We start from the raw sequence: 12,124 nt of genomic DNA, 5'->3' as shown, positions 1-12,124 counted from the left end.
TGCCATATAAAGGAAAAAGTAAAATGGTGCTGCCACTATGGAAAATAATATGGCAGGTCCTCAAACACTTAAACAGTTAGTGTATGATCTGTCAATTCCACTTCAGGGTATATACTCAAAATATTTGAAAGGAGGAAGTGGAACAGATATTTGTACAACCATACACATAGCAGCACTATTCACAATCGCCAAAAGGTGGAAGCAACCCAAGTATCCATCAATGGATGAACATATAAACAAAGTGTAGTATATACACAATGGGATATAAACAAAGTGGGATATGATTCAGCCTTTAAAACTAAGGTAATTCTCACACACGGTACATGTGGATGAACCTTGAAGTCACCATGCTAAGTGAAATAAGTTGGTTACAGAAGAACAAGTATTGTACAGTTCTACTCATATAAGGTATCCAGAGATGTCAAATTCAGTGACAAAAAGAATGTGGTTGTCAGGGGCTGAGGGCAGTCAGTTAATGGATACTTGGGGGAAATGAAAAAGTTCTAGAGATGGATGGGGAGAATATTTTTACAATATGAAGGTAGTTAATGCCACAGACCTATACACTTAAAATGTTTACATGGTAAATGTCATGTTATGAATTTTAATCACAATGAAAAAAATGAAGTACTGATACATGTTACAACACAAATGGACATTGAAAACATCCTTAGTTTAAAAAGCCATCCAGATCATACTCATCTTGTGTGCTTTAAATCCATCAAGGTTGCAAAAATAAGTAAAAAACTCAGTAACGGTTCCAGAAAAAGAAAACTGGATCACAATGGAAAAAGATGTTTTCAAACAGTTGGGACAGCTGGTACAAGTTGAAGTGGGCCTGTGGATTAAATTATAATGTCTTCTCATGCTCTATGTCAACAGCAGAGCCTAACAGGAGGAAAAAAGACTTCCTCTTCTTTTCTAGCAAGAGCCTAGCCAATGAGAGACCATCACAACTCAGCCAAAGAAAAGCCATGACTCTTTGTTTACTATGGTCCTCTCAACTTCCCTTTCCCCCTCTATAAGATTTCCCCTCTCCATTTTGCTTGGGACCTTCACGTGGCTCACCATGGTTGCAGACCCTTGAAGTGGTTGTAATTCTTTGCTGATTGTGAATAAACCCATTTTTGCTGGACAAATAACTGAAAGTCTATTGTTTTAGGTCAACAGTGGTCATGTGCAAGCTCTGGAGTGCCACCCTGCTCCAGGGGCAGCAGGCACGAGGGTTTGCCCCCTGCCCATATTAGTGTTCAGAGCAGCCAACTCCGGATGGACTTGACTCCCAACAGGAAGGTATCGTGCCTGTTCCAGGCAGAAGGTAGATGTCTGGGCAGTAACTGTTCAAGGGGAAGCGGGACAGGGTACCTGAGGTCTCCTAGGGCTGCCATTCCCTGGGGAAGAGCCAACTCTCCATCTGTTGTGGGTCTGAGGTCACAGGTCCTTAGCTGTGAGCAGTGTTGTCACTTCAGTCTGATCTCTGCACAAACTTTGCCCATTTGATTTTTTAAGAGTTCCATTCTGGTAGCTCCTCCCCAACTGTTTGTAGGCTAATTGGGCAGTAAAGGCACAAGTGAATCCAAAAGGTCCTGTGCCATCTGCTTCTAAAGTGCAGTCGCAGGGATTTGTCAACAGAGCTGAAGACTGACAGAAGGCCCCCAAAGGGAGGAGGAGATCCTCGTCAGCATTTTTGTCCCCCCTTGCTCCCCAGGCACACCCAGCAAGGCAGCATTCACAGTCCTGTTGAGTAACTCTGGAAGGGCATGAAGTGTAACGATCATGCTTAGTAAGCCCTGGAACCTCCTCTTGTTCCCGTGCGCCTTTCCCTGGGTGACCTGAGCAAGGTGGCAAATCTCTGCTGCAACCCAGCAATCACATTACAATTTGGCAGCTCTCCAAACTCTGCTTAAATTTTCAAAGCTAGCACAGCTGGGTTTAGTTTTACCTCTCTGCATGTGGGAGACAAGAAAAGTATTTATCTTTTGAAACTCAGATTTTTAAAAAAAATTTTATTTATTTATTTTTTGGCTGCATTGGGTCTTCGTTGCTGCATGCGGGCTTTCTATAGTTGTGGTGAGTAGGGGCTACTCTTCGTTGCGACATACGGTCTTCTCATTGTGGTGGATTCTCTTGTTGCGGAGCACAGGCTCTAGGCATGAGGGCTTCAGTAGTTGTGTGTCGCAGGCTCTAGAGCGCAGGCTCAGTAGTTGAGGCGCATGGGCTTAGTTGCTCTGTGGTATGTGGATCTTCCCAGACCAGGGCTCGAACCCATGTCCCCTGCATTGGCAGGCTGATTCTTAACCACTGCGCCACCAGGGGAGTCCCAAAACCTCAGATGTTAATTTAAATTGTATTACCAGGGTTTTGAGCTGGCAAGTAAGATGACCAGCAGAACGACAGTGGGTCGGGAGGGTGAGGGTTTTGTTCATGGGATGTATCCATCACCTTAAAGTCCAGACATCTCACAGGACTCCTTTGCAAGACATGACCTAAACAAGACATTATTATCAGACTGAAGAGAATTGGACTCCCTGCAGCTACAGGGAGAAGACAGAATCTTTTCTCCTCTTGCTGAGATTTCTTTCAGCAGCAAGGCCAAGCGCTGGAACGCTTCAGTCTACCTAAAGTAAAAGCTCCCAAATTTATAATACAGAAGGGAAAAGGCAGGATAGAATTACCAAGAAATGAAATATATTGTAGACACATTAATGATTTGCATTTGTATCTGCTAATATCTCTGGTCCCTCCCCCCCACACAGTTGAGGTTTGGGGAATTTAAGGGATGTGGGCAGGGGTAGATGAAGCTGAACACTCCCTGGGCCTCAGTCTTCCATCTGTAGCCTGAAGGGGGAGGGAGTGGCCAGGCTGCTCTCCTGGGTGCTGCTACTCCCCCACTCATGTATGTACACACACACACACACACACACCCCAGTCTGAGCTAGCTCAGGACTCTGAGACCTTCTCCCTCCTCTCTGAGCCCCCACCGCTGCCCTGCCACACAGTGACGGTTTAGAAGGTGGACAAGGGGTGGGGAAGAAGAAACCAGATGTTTTTGTTATAAGCCCTAGTTTTGGAAGGTAGGGGGGGAAAACGCTAAGAAATTCTTCTGAAATTCAAAGCCCAGGGACTCAGACTCACTATAAACAACTGAGATTTAATTATTAGATTACAGAATGCTATCCCTACCCAATAGCTTACCACCACATCAACAGGCTCCAGTATACGAACAATGGATTACAACGGGGAGAGTGCCAGGACTCAGACTCTATGTAAGAAAAGTTTCTTGAGAAACCTAAAGACAACAAGAGGCAAAAATAAGGACACCAGAGGACACTGAAGCCTCCAACACTTATGGCTACAGCAAACATTAAACACAGCCCAACTCCTAGTAGAGTAAATGAAACCTCACACTGAAGACCCATTTACCTCAGTTCCTATTACCCAACACAACGTGTCCAGCTCTCAACAAAAAAACTACAAGGCATGCCGAAAGGCAAGAGCACACTGTGGAGAGACCAAGCCAGCATCAGAACCAGACTAAGACAGGGTACAGATACTGGCATTTTCAGACAGAGAATTTAAAGTAAGTATGATTAATACATTAAGAGCACTAGTGGAAAAATGAGACAATGTGCAAGAACAGACGGGTAATGTTAGCAGAGATGGAGCCTCTGGAAAATATCAAAAAGAAATGCTAGGAAAAAAATACAGTGACAGAAATGAAGAAATCTTTCCATGAGCTCATCAGTACACTCAACTTGGCCAAGGAAAGAATCAATGTCAATAGGTCAATAGAAATCTCCAGGCTGAAATGCAAAAAGAAATAAAGAAGGAAAAAACCCAGAACATCCAAGAACTGTGGGCCAAAATTAAAGACGAAATACATATGTACTGAAACACAAAGACAAAATCTTGAAAACAGCAAGAGAAGTATGAACTGTCAGATACAAAGAAACCCCAATAAGACTAACATCTGACTTCTCATCACAAACAATGGAGGCCATAAGAGGGATGACAGATTCAAAGAACAAATCGTTTTTATGGGGAAATTTCTAGCTTTGTACCTGTGCAGCACTAGAACATACCTAATCCTTGTGTCGTTAAAAGTTCAGTCTCCATCACTCTGGTCTAGAGCTGATATGGCACCCCATGGGACAACACAGTATTGTGGTTATTGGTACCACCTTTCCCCCTTACAGCTGTGACTTTGAGTTTTTTCTTATTTTCTGGCACCTAGGGATGACTCTTTGGTTCTTTAGAACTTGGCTCTATGTGTATGTACTGCTTAGCTTTTATAGGAATATTTAATTGAAAAAGAATAAAAAGGAGATTTTATTTTTTTGCGGTACACGGGCCTCTCACTGCTGTGGCCTCTCCCGTTGCAGAGCACAGGCTCCAGACGCGCAGGCTCAGCGGCCATGGCTCACGGGCCCAGCCGCTCTGCGGCACATGGGATCTTCCCGGACCGGGGCATGAACCTGTGTCCCCTGCATCGGCAGGCGGACTCTCAACCACTGCACCACCAGGGAAGCCCTAAAAAGGAGATTTTGATATATATATAAAAAAAGAAATATATATGTACTTGGAATACCAGGAGAAGAAAGGGAAAACTGAGCAGAACAAATATTTGAAGTAATAATGACCGAGAACTTTCCAAAATGAATGACAAATACCAACTCTTATATACAAGAAACTCAGAGAATACCAAGCAGGATAAAACACAAACAAACTACTCCTAGGCATATATTCAACCTTTAAAAAAAAAAAAAAAGACAAAGAGAAAATCTTGAAAGAAGCCAGAGAAATACAACACACCTATAGAGGAACAAGGATAAGAATCACAATGGACCTCACATCAGAAAACCTGCAAGCAAGCAAGAAGTGGAATGAAACATTCAAAATGCTGAAAGAAAAACCCTCACCAGCTTAGAATTCTACATACAGTGAAATTATCCTTCAAAGGTAATGGAGAAATACTTTCTCAGACAAACAAAAACTAATGGAATTAATTGCTAGCAGACCTGTCCTTAAAAATGTTAAAAGAAGTTCTTCAGGCAGAAGAAAATTTATTTATTCAGAAACTTAGATCTATATTAAGACATGAAGGGCTTCGCTGGTGGCGCAGTGGTTGAGAGTCCGCCTGCTGATGCAGGGGACACGGGTTTGTGCCCTGGTCCGGGAAGATCCCACATGCCACGGAGCGGCTGGGCCTGTGAGCCATGGCTGCTGAGCCTGTGCGTCTGGAGCCTGTGCTCTGCAATGGGAGAGGCCACAGCAGTGAGAGGCCTGCGTACCGCAAAAAAAAAAAAAAAAAAAGACATGAAGAGCGTCAGTGAGGAAATTTTAGGAAGGTAAAATAAACATATTTTCTTATTCTTAAATCTCAAAGATAATTGTTTATTTAAAGCAATAATAATGACAACATATTGGGTGATTGGGTGATAGCATACGCACAAGTGAAGCAAATGACAGCAATGCCACAAAGGATGGGAATACTTCTGATATAAGGTACCTGCATTACATGTGAGGCAGTGTCGTTTTATTTAAAGGTGCACTTAGTTTAAAATACATATTGCAAGCTCTAAGGCAACCAATAAAATGTTTTTAAAAGACATATAATTAATGTACTACAAGAGATACAATGGAATCATAAAATGCTCAATTATGTATTTGTTTATAATTAATAGCAAAATATCCTGCCACAGGACGGCCACTGTGAAAAGAGTCTACACTTCAAATGTGAGGTTTGGAGGTACTCTTACCTTCAGGTGCCTTCTGACCCCCACGCCCCACCACATGCAGCATCCGATGGTCCTCGTGCTTTGGGATGTCACAGCCTACTTTTGATGAAAATTGTGGAGGGAGAAGGCAGAAAAAGATGGAAGAAAGGAAACAAAAACACAAAGAATAGAAAACAGTAACAAACATTATGTTAAAAGTAAAGAGATGGAGAAAGATATGTCATGCTAACACTAATCAAAAGTAAGCTGACGTAACTTTTATTAATTTCAGACAGAGCAGACTTCAGAACAGGGAGGATACTACGGGATAAGAAGGGGCATTAAAGTATGAAAAAAGGGCCAATTCTCCAAGAACACATAACAATCTAAATCTCTATGCACTTAACAAAACAGCGTCAGTATGGGAAACTTAAATTTTAAATATTATATAATGTTTTACTTTATCCCAGGAATACAACATTCCTAGAAATTCTAATTGTAAGCAAGAGTGGGTGGCATGGGTAAGAGACATATGACCAAAAAGTAAGAGTGGCTCATGAAAGGATGAAGTAGTCCACAAAACTGTAGTATCGTTAGGATGACTCTAAAATGTGAAGCTGCTGATGTCTGATCAGGATTGAACTGTTACCAAATGCTTTTCCACATTTATCACATTTAAAGTGTTTCTCTCCAGTATGACGTCTCTGATGTTGAATAAGATGAGTGCTCTGGCTAAAAGCTTTATTACATTCACAACATTCATAAGGTTTCTCTCCAGTATGAATTCGATGATGTTTAGTAAGGGACGAGTTTTCAGGGAAGCCCTTCCCACATTCACTGCATGTATAGGGTTTTTCTCCAGTGTGAATCCTTTGGTGTTGTGTAAAGGTTGAGTGGGCACTGAATGCTTTTCCACATTCATTACAGTTATAAGGCTTTTCCCCAGTATGAGTCCTCTGGTGTTGGGTAAGGTGTGTACTTCGTCTAAATGCCTTCCCACAATCATTACACTTATAGGGTTTCACTCCAGTGTGAATTCTCTGATGTTGTGTAAGAGTTGAGATATCAGTGAAGGACTTCCAACAGTTAATACATTCATAGGGTTTCTCTCCACTGTGAATTCTTTGATGTTGAATAAAGGATGAGTAGTCACTGAAGGCTTTCCCACATTCATTACATTTATAAGGTTTCTCCCCAGTATGAATTCTCAGATGTTGAACAAGTGATGAATTTACAGTGAATGCTTTTCCACAAACTTTACATTTATAGGGTTTTTCTCCAGTATGAGTTCTCTGATGTTCAGTAAGAGATGAACTTTGGATAAATGCTTTTCCACAGCCATGACACTTATAAGGTTTCTCACCAGTATGAATTCTCTCATGACGAAAAAAGTTTGAATGGTCACTGAAATTTTTTCCACAGTCACTACAATTATAAGTTTTCCTTTTAGAAGTTCTTTGACTTTTAATTGGAGATAAGTTCCATTTGACACTTTCCCCAAATGGATCAAATATATGTAGTTTCTTTTCTGAATGAGTAACATTCTGTGGGATAAGTTTAGATCTTAGATCAAAACCTCTCTCAAACTCATTAAAAGTATGCCCATTTTCCTCACAAGATATTTCTTCATGGCCAACTATTATTTGCTGAAAACCAGTGGTTTGGGCAACAGATTTTTTTGAAATTTTGTCTATAGAGTGCTCCTTTTGCTTTTCTACCTTGGCCTCATATTCACAGGTTTCTTCAAATAAATACTCTTTGAACACATCCCCTCTGAGCCTTTCCATGATGACAGTGATGGAACTGCTCACTCAAAAGTATATTCTAATGGTCTTCTCTTTGGTATCTGCTCTGCTCTTCAAATCTGAGGGGAATAAAACATTTATAAAAACATATTTTCTGTGTTGGGATTACAGGAACTGAACTCAGGAGGAAATAAATAACCTTACTGAAAATTAGAATGCATATTTACAGTCTCGTAATCTGGGAAAATAATAAGTCAATGGAGTAGAGTTAAGAAGAGGCAGAAGTGCTAGGAAAGAAGTTGGCCCAATAGGCAATGTCACAAAGAGTCTGAAAGCTGAAAAAAATGTTTTAAAGATGTAAAAGTTTAACCTTCTCATTTAAAGATAAACAAGTTTAGAACTAGAGAGGTTATGTGATTATAACCTAAAGATACAGAAGTTATTAATGAGATGGTCAGAAATAGAACTTAGGCTTTGTCCACTATACTACCACAGTAATCTGGAGACTAAACAGAGCTTAAATGAGAGAATGGACAAGTACCTAGTCAAAAGACAAATAATGAAGGGGATGCATAGCAGTATTAGAAAATGTGCGACAGGGATTTCCCTGGTGGTCCAGCAGTTAAGACTCCACACTCCCAATGCAGGGCGCCTGGGTTCAATCTCTTGTTGGGGAACTAGATACTGCATGCCTCAACTAAGAGCCCGCATGCCACAACTAAAAAAAAAAAAAAGCCCGCATGCTGCAATGAAGATCCCATCTGCCGCAACTAAGACCCAGCACAGCCAAATAAATACATATTAAAAAAAAGAAAAAAAGGGGTTTCCCTGGTGGCGCAGTGGTTAAGAATCTGCGTGCCAATGCAGGGGACACAGGTTCAGGCCCTGGTCTGGGAAGATCCCACATGCCACGGAACAGCTAGGCCCATGCACCACAATTGCTGAGCCTGCATTCTGGAGCCCGCGAGCCACAACCACTGAGCCCGCATGCCACAACTACTGACTCCCACGCCCCTAGAGCCCGTGCTCTGCAACAAGAGAAGCCGCTGCAATGAGAAGCACACGCACCGCAACGAAGAGTGGCTCCCGCTTGCCGCAACTAGAGAAAACCCGCAAGCCCACAGGCAGCAACGAAGACCCAACGCAGCCAAGAATAAATAAATAAAATAAATTTAAAAAGAAAAAAAGAAAATGTGTGACAAGAAGAAATGGCAGAGCTACAGCACATGGAGAGAAGCCACTGAGGAATGTAAAAACAGCACCTGATAAAGCAATGTACAAAGGAATAACAGCATTTATCCGTACACGAATTCATACCGGTGAGAAACCTTACATGTGTGATGACTGTGGAAAAGCATTTATCCAGAGTTCATCTCTTACTGAACATCAGAGAACTCATACTGGAGAAAAACCCTATAAATGTAAAGTTTGTGGAAAAGCATTCACTGTAAATTCATCACTTGTTCAACATCTGAGAATTCATACTGGGGAGAAACCTTATAAATGTAAGGTTTCTCACTGTGGTAAAAAAAAAACATATTTCCATGTCAAAAAAAAAAAAAAAAGAGAGAAGGTCCAACTCTGAACAGAAAAGCAGAATTTAAGGCATTAAGGAGAGCTCCTTGAACAACATTTTAGAGATTCCACTCCTCCTAAACATTCACCCCTAAAGTGCACAGATTTATCCCTCATCTGAATAAGTGCCTCTGGAAACCTCAGCATCTCACAGGATCTCCACAATTCTTTCCTGGGCTGAGACACATTCTAGAAACTGAGAATTCTGCTCATGGGGAAAGAAAATATGCAACAAAATCAAAACTTTCATCACGTAAATATTTTGAAAAATTTAAAGCACTAGCACTATCAGTTTTTAAAAGCATATAATCTGAGTCTCCCGAAAGTCTGCGTCGAAGGACAAAGACTTACTGTCCTCCAGTCAACACAAAAAACAAGACACAAAACTAGAGAAGACACACACAGAGCCTTAGAGGGAGGTGTTATCAGACTGGTTGAAAACAGAAGGGCAGTATGATAAGGTGATCTAAGATCACAGTCAACGTTTGGGTAGAATCACTAACTAGAGGCAACAGCATTTTCACCAATCATAGACATAAGAGATGTTCTGGTACAAAGAGAGGTAAGGCACTAGAGAACTGTTCCTTTTTCTTTTTCACAAATACAAACCTCTGAGAATCCCAAATGAATGGTCACTTAAACTGTGGAAGCCAATACTTTGCTTTCTTAATTAACTCAAGGTTTGCATACTCAAATAATTTTCAGCAAGTGTTAAGAATAGAAAATCTTGGAAAAGTGTAGATTATAGTGTATGGATAAATGCAAGTCCTTCACAAGTCCTCCCAAAAACCAATTGTTTCAAGTCAAATTTCGGGTCTTCAAGCAAACATTTTAGCAAAGGCTCACCGTCTAGGGGTCGCAGGCTGCAGTCCGGAGATTAAAATTTTGGCCCACTGCACCAAATGTGCTGTCACAGCAAGGAAACTCTGGCTCGGTTTAGTTTCCCTTTAAGCAGTTCTCTTCTTGACATTTCTTTCTCCTTCCACCTCCGCTCTTCCTCGGCACAGGGAATGCCCTGGGCCTCCGCGGCCTCTAGGGAACCCGGGGTCCCGCTCCCCGCCAGGCCCCAGCACCGAGCTCCCGCTGCTCCCGGCTGGAGACGAGGTGGGGTAGCAGGGCCCCAGTCCGCACGGACCTCACGGGAAGCCAAGCGGCTCCGCCTGCGGGTCCGAAAGCGCCTGACGACGACGAACTGCGACTCCCAGAAGGCCTCGGGCCGCGCCGCTTCCGCTTTCGTTCTCAAGGACTTACTTTTTCCCAGAAGTCCCCGAGAAATCTCTGCCTCTGGGTATCCCTCCCCCGGCGCGGAGCGGAGTGGGCGAGCGGGAGGTGTCTCAGCTAATCAGAGCCACACACTGGAATTCCATGGTAACCACCGACGCTTGCTCCCTTCTGCGGTGCTCTTGATGGAGGCTGAAGCTTGCTTCCGAGGTTAGGGGCGCTGGCCGGCGCTTAGATTCTGGGGTCTGGTGTGCGCAGGACAGAGGGCTCCCCGCGCCCGACCGTACAGGCGCGGTCTTAATTAAATCAAGGTTTGCATACTCAAATAATTTTCAGCAAGTGTTAAGAATAGAAAATCTTGGAAAAGTGTAGATTATAGTGTATGGATAAATGCAAGTCCTTCACAAGTCCTCCCAAAAAACAATTGTTTCAAGTCAAATTTGAAACAAGAAGGAAAGACAGTGTAAAATGTTACAGACATTAGAGGACGCTGTGGTTCTTTGGATACTGTTTCTAACAAACTGTAAAAAGATATTTTTGAGATTCGGGGGAAAATGGAACGAGGAACTAGGTATTAGAAAACATTAAGGAATTATTATGAGTGAACGTCACATTTGGCATTTCTCAGCAGACACTTCAAAACCATCCAGATGTCAGCTATGTTTGTTTTTAATCTGCCAAGAGCTCAGGCAGCCTGGAATGCAGGGTGAAAACGTGCAGCGGAGCAGACCCACCAAGTACTGCAGCCCCTGAGAACAATCAAGTCTCCGTCTCAGAGCCACTGCAGCAGTGACAATGGGGAGACCTATCCTGCTGTTTATCTTCTCATTTCCTCTCTCTGGCCAAGCCTGCAAAGAGCATGACAGAACCCTACTGTAACTGCAAATGTTTGTTTTCTGGTTTCAAATGCGACAGCATGTTCATTATGCAAAAGTTGGAAAATGCAGGAAAGTATATATAGAAAAAAATACCAGGAGGAAATACTATTTTGGGCTGCAGGGATCATAGGCTTAAAAAATTTTTTTTTATCTTACATGTTTTTCCATATTTCCCAAAATTTCTACCATGAATTAGAATTACTGCTTTATCATAAAAAGTTTTAAAAATACATATTTTGCGATTTATAGGAAGGTTACATGGCAAGCATTACATACTCTCACATAAAGTTAGACATAGGGCATAGAAGCAGATGATACCTCAGAGTTGATCACAAATAGCTTCGTAAATAGCAAAACTGGCATAAGGTACAGAATATGGAGAAAGTATGCCATCAGTGACACTATCACGATGAAAAAAATGGGAGAGTGCAGTGCAGAGTCAATGCTGTGGCACTTTGCTGATGAGACAAAGGGCCTAGGACAATGCCCCCAAATGTGGTGGTGCTCTAGAAATATTTGTTAAATAAAAGAGTCCAAATATAATTCCAAAAATTAATTTCTTTTTTAAAAATAAATTTATTATTTTTAAAATTTATTTATTTTTGGCTGTGTTGGGTCTTCATTGCTGCACACAGGCTTTCTCTAGTTGTGGTGAGTGGGGGCTACTCTTTGAGGTGCACAGGCTTCTCATTGCAGTGGCTTGTTGCAGAGCACGGGCTTCAGTAGTTGTGACACGTGGGCTCAGTAGTTGTGGCTCACGGGCTCTAGAGCGCAGGCTCAGTAGTTGTGGTGCACTGGCTTATTTGCTCTGTGGCATGTGGGATCTTCCCAGACCAGGGCTCAAACCCATGTCCCCTGCATTAACAGGCGGATTCTTAACCATTGTGCCACCAGGGAAGTCCATAAATAATTAATTTCTTAATGATTAACATTTACTATATGTAATATGGATACAATATTCATCAATTTGTATATATATACATATACA

General features: G+C 42.0%; 1 protein-coding gene across 5 annotated transcripts in view; it reads right to left on the bottom strand.

Annotated features, from left to right (window-relative positions):
* The window catches only part of LOC112410235 (zinc finger protein 501-like), a 40,856-nt gene extending 30,648 nt beyond the window's left edge, over nt 1-10,208 (bottom strand). The window contains exons 1-3 of one of the 5 annotated variants that reach the window (XR_003005392.1): nt 9,884-10,208; nt 5,760-5,834; nt 2,240-3,289 (exon numbers count right to left, since the gene is read on the bottom strand). Coding sequence is in view for 1 of the 5 variants with exons in the window: in XM_024760692.1 (XP_024616460.1) it covers nt 6,311-7,504 (1,194 nt within the window). In the remaining 4 variants the exon portion in view is untranslated. Of the gene's footprint in view, nt 1-2,239; nt 3,290-5,759; nt 7,582-9,883 lie in introns of those variants that run through there. The other 4 variants (XR_003005393.1, XR_003005391.1, XM_024760692.1 and 1 more) reach the window with 4 other exon arrangements.
* Between the last annotated feature and the right edge of the window lie 1,916 nt (nt 10,209-12,124).

The sequence above is a fragment of the Neophocaena asiaeorientalis genome, unplaced genomic scaffold, assembly GCF_003031525.2.
Source record: "Neophocaena asiaeorientalis asiaeorientalis breed wild unplaced genomic scaffold, Neophocaena_asiaeorientalis_V1.1 scaffold30, whole genome shotgun sequence".
Lineage (NCBI taxonomy): Eukaryota > Metazoa > Chordata > Mammalia > Artiodactyla > Phocoenidae > Neophocaena > Neophocaena asiaeorientalis.
Note: the sequence above shows the minus strand (reverse complement) of the source record. Positions and strands in the feature narration are given on the sequence as shown.